Genomic DNA, 4382 nt, shown 5'->3' on the forward strand with positions numbered 1-4382 from the left:
AGAGAGAGAGAGAGAGAGACTGCCTGAATGACTGAGCACATCCTCCATCAGGTTAAGTCATATTAATGAAAAAAATAAAAATTAGTTTTTGCGATGTTCTAGGAGTGATGTTGTCCTAATATCCTAATATCTTTTCAATGTTTAAGGGTAACGTACTCCCTCATGACTGGTGTTATACCTCACTGGTGCTATAAAGTGAAGCATCAGCTTCAGCTTTTCCCCGTCGTTTATTCCAAACGTCACTGATGTCACTGCAGCTGTTGGCAGTTCCAGATAGCTCCGCCCTTGCGCCATAGCTCGTGACCGGAAGAGTAGAGGTGAAGTGCACAGATAAATTATTTATAATAAACACTGCAGTATTGCAACAAAAAATAAGAATTGTCAATTTTGATTTCATGCCGACTTTAAGTGATTAATCTGGTTGTAATATTTATTTTTATCATTTAATTTAAGTGATTCTCACAGCAGCTCTGGAGATTGTTTTTGTGTTCATGCCGTCATATAGTGAGACGCAGAGGCCGAAAAACGAATTCTATTACTATAGAGTAAATTATGTTTTTATGAATGGACTCTGTGCTCCCGTCCGCGTTTTCTCAGAAACCATATGGCCCTAGAAATGTAACCACACTTCAGAACATTTCGGCTTGCCCTGTGTGTTGTTTGAACGAGTTGCAGGGGTGACCTCACGTCACAGGGTCTCTCTTTCTCTCTCTGTAGCGTAAGCGCTCAGATGCGTTCTCAGGTACCGAAATTTGGCACCGATTGATTTAACGTGAATCGGTACTCTGTAGTACCGACGCAATTCGGTACCCAACCCTACACACTAGGCTCCCAGAAACCTGGTAGAAGTCAGCCAATCAGATTTAGATTTTGCAGGAGTGTTTCCAGTTTAGTATGCCATATGCATCAAATGTTTAGCGAATGCTATGTAGGCAGTCCGAGGCTGAGACCAGAGAAATTGAGCTTCAAATTATTGATTGTGCCCGATTGGTTGCCAGTGTGCAAAAGCACATTATAGCAGTGGCGAGGCCAGAAATTTTAAAGTGGACCTTGGTGAAATAGGGACGACCTCAGAGCCTTCTCTCAAACTAAAGAACATCATTTTGCAATACATGAGAGAAAAATAGGGATGCAGATTCTCTCATGTAAAAAAAATTAAAATAATTATAATAATAAGCCCAAACACCATAACACAATGCGTAGATGTTGAGGTAAACAGGGTGGCCGCGGGTCCTTAAAAAGTCTTAAAATGTCTTAAATAAAGTGTTCCTAAAATAAGGCCTTAAAAAGTCTTAAAATGTCTTAAATTCAGGTTCAGTAGGTCTTAAATATTTTTGGTCACATTACCACAAAAATTTCTCCAGTCTGACCGACTCTGACGGACCCAGTGAGTGTCCATCAAGAGTACTTCTTCCCCCCCGCTGTAGTTACCGCGTCATCAGAGAGAATTGCGGTTACAGAATACAGTCAAACACCAACTCGCTGACCAGCCTCCAAACTACTTTAAATGGGTTAATGCAAGTTTACTGAAAAATGGCTTGAGAATTGTACTTGCCCGACAGGACTAATAGCCTGATTAAAACTTAAGTGACAAAATATAATCACGCATCAAAACGCTCGAATGATTCTTCTGATTTTATTACATTCAGCTTAAACAGCGATTGATAATTGATAGTGTATTTCTATTGTCAATGTCGCGCTGTTGTGGCTCGTGCTGCCTGTCTCTGTGAGAGACTTTCATGGAGAAATCAAATCAAATGAACGTACGGCACACATAAAGAAACTCACAGAACAAACATACTGAGGTAAAAATTCAAAATGTTTAGTTTATTTATAGCATGATATAGTCAAGTAACATACCATGACAAGGGATCTATTTTGCTGAATATTTTCACGATTGCAAATGTTACATTGATTTTAGTTCAACAAACAAGTAGTAAAGTATATGAAGTTACTTACATTTTTAGACACAATTGACTGTTTTGTTCTATTTCACCAACGAAAATAGTTCCAAACAAAGATCAGAACAGAATTATTGCTGTGGGAATATTTTATATGGGATATTGTCTGCTGATATGAAAAGTTCACTGTATATCGTAATAACAAATATAATTTTTGACAGCGATGATATTTTGTTTTCTTTTTACATTTAAACGCGTTAAATATTACATATACATATGTAATATAATGTGTATTTCCATCACAGGCCTGGTCTTAAATTTCACATAAGGTGGTATTAAAAAGGTCTTAAAAAGTCTTAAATTTAACTTGTTCATATCTGTAGACACCCTGGTAAACATAAATTAAGTGAAAAAATCAAATAAAGTGGCATTAAATTCGGTTGGGTTGCAATGATGATAATGCAGTGTTTTCCGATGTCATTTGAAAACGTTGGGAAATTCAACCAATAGAAACTGGATCTCAGGTGTTGTGGGTGGGTGTAATGAGTAGGGACAATAAGTAAAGACCAATTTGGTGCAAGGCTGTTGCACTTGGTTTGGATTAATCACTCAGCTCCTGCAATTACCATTCGCCATAGAGTAGATGCACACAACTGATAGGTCAGCACTCATCCACCAGAATGTTATTACTTTTTTCTTATACTTTGCATATATACATTGGGTGGACTAGCCATCAATCTGAGTGGGCCAGTGCCACGCTGGCACTTATGTAACATCGCCATTCACCACTGCATCATAGATGTGACTTGCAATGACACTAAGCGTTATTACAGCTCAGATGAAAATTTGTTACAGAATGAAGAAAAAGCCCCCGTCACTTACATTAAACTGTTGCAAGAGCTGCTGTTTGAATACCAGGCCTGTACAGCATCATAGAACACATTGTATGCCTTTGCTACCTGTTGAATGTTTCCCACTGGTTGCTTTCATCACAGGCTCAGAACAAACAGACCGGGATCCTGGCTGCAGCTAAAGTGATTGATACCAAAACAGAAGAGGAGCTGGAGGACTACATGGTGGAGATCGACATCCTCGCCTCCTGTGACCATAAGTACATAGTCAAACTGCTGGATGCTTTCTATTATGAGAGCAAACTATGGGTGAGTGACTCTTCTCAGGAGGGGTTTGGTTACTTCAGCTGTACTGCAGCCAGATACACACATACACACACACTGACCTCTGTAGGAGGAGTAGGAGTGAGAGCACACTTCACTCTCGCCTTACCCATCATAGAGTAGCACTATGCTGTTGGATAAAAGTGTTTGTACACAAATCATGTCTTACTCTTACAGCCTATTAAAGAAGCATAACGTTCATTCTGGGCTTTGTAACAAGTTTGTAACTCCATGTAAATGCAATAGTTTTGAATTTTGTATTTTTACTTATATATATATATATATTTTTTTTTTATTATTATTTTTTTTTAATCAGGCTAACAATTTTTCTCAATGAAAGCTTATGTGATATGATCCCAAGTCCTTCCCCATATTATTTTTTTTCCTCAGTAACATTCAAAAACACATCACAGGATTTCTTTAACAATTCATAAACCTGCTGATTTCATGTTTCATAATTGAATACTGAATAATGACAATGGCAAGGCTTAACAGCTCTATATTAGTCTACAATAATACCTCTCTATCTATCCCTGTCTAAAGAGTGTCAGTGGATCCTATTTTTATTTTAGCTCCCAGGATAATTACGGCAGAATGGTTTCATATGATCCTCCCCTCTGCGGTTGGCATGTATAGAAGGATAATGGCCTATTTCAAATGACCAGAGAAAGTGCTCATGAATTAATCAGATGCAAGTCCAGTCTGCTTAGCCTGGCTGCTAATCAAGAGATATGAATGCATAGCTCATAGCAGCACAAGCATGCTTCTTAATGCGTAGAGAGATCGTTCCTACACTCAGTGCCAGCTGTATAAAATATTCATAGAAAGCAGCCTAAAATCTGCGCAGCAGTCAATTGTTTGTCATAACTCTCCAGCCTCCTGTCAGTGTTCACAATTAATTCTTCAGACACAGTATGAGTTAACAATATATGGAAGAGGTGAAGCTCTCCAGCCTAGTGAAGAGATGTGTAATAAACTGTAAGTTCCCTGGGTTTGTGATGAGATTGCGAATGTGACTGTGTAATAATTCTCTGTCATCCCTGTCTACTCTTCTCTCATGGGTGATAGTATAGTATAAGGTAGGGGTGTGCGATATGACGATTTTTGATCGTGGATGATAGGGCTGGGCGATAATTCGATAGCGATAATTATCGCGATATAGTTTTTAGTGCCCGACCGATATATCGTTTTGCCGATATGAGCCTGTTGCGATATATCGGTATCGGCGGATATGCCGCCGATATTAATTTTTTTTTACAGAATATATAACGCAGATAAAATGCTTGAAATTGTGTAATTACTTAGT

General features: G+C 38.5%; 1 protein-coding gene across 2 annotated transcripts in view; it reads left to right on the forward strand.

Moving 5' to 3' along the window:
* Window positions 1-4382, forward strand: part of LOC107666433 (STE20-like serine/threonine-protein kinase) — a 57072-nt gene that overhangs the window by 15746 nt on the left and 36944 nt on the right. For both annotated transcript variants that reach the window (XM_016457750.1, XM_016457751.1), the window contains exon 2: window positions 2897-3061. In XM_016457750.1, coding sequence (XP_016313236.1) covers window positions 2897-3061 — 165 coding nt within the window. The remainder of the gene's footprint in view (window positions 1-2896; window positions 3062-4382) is intronic.

Source organism: Sinocyclocheilus anshuiensis, unplaced genomic scaffold (genome assembly GCF_001515605.1).
Source record: "Sinocyclocheilus anshuiensis isolate Anshui unplaced genomic scaffold, SAMN03320099.WGS_v1.1 scaffold63, whole genome shotgun sequence".
NCBI lineage: Eukaryota > Metazoa > Chordata > Actinopteri > Cypriniformes > Cyprinidae > Sinocyclocheilus > Sinocyclocheilus anshuiensis.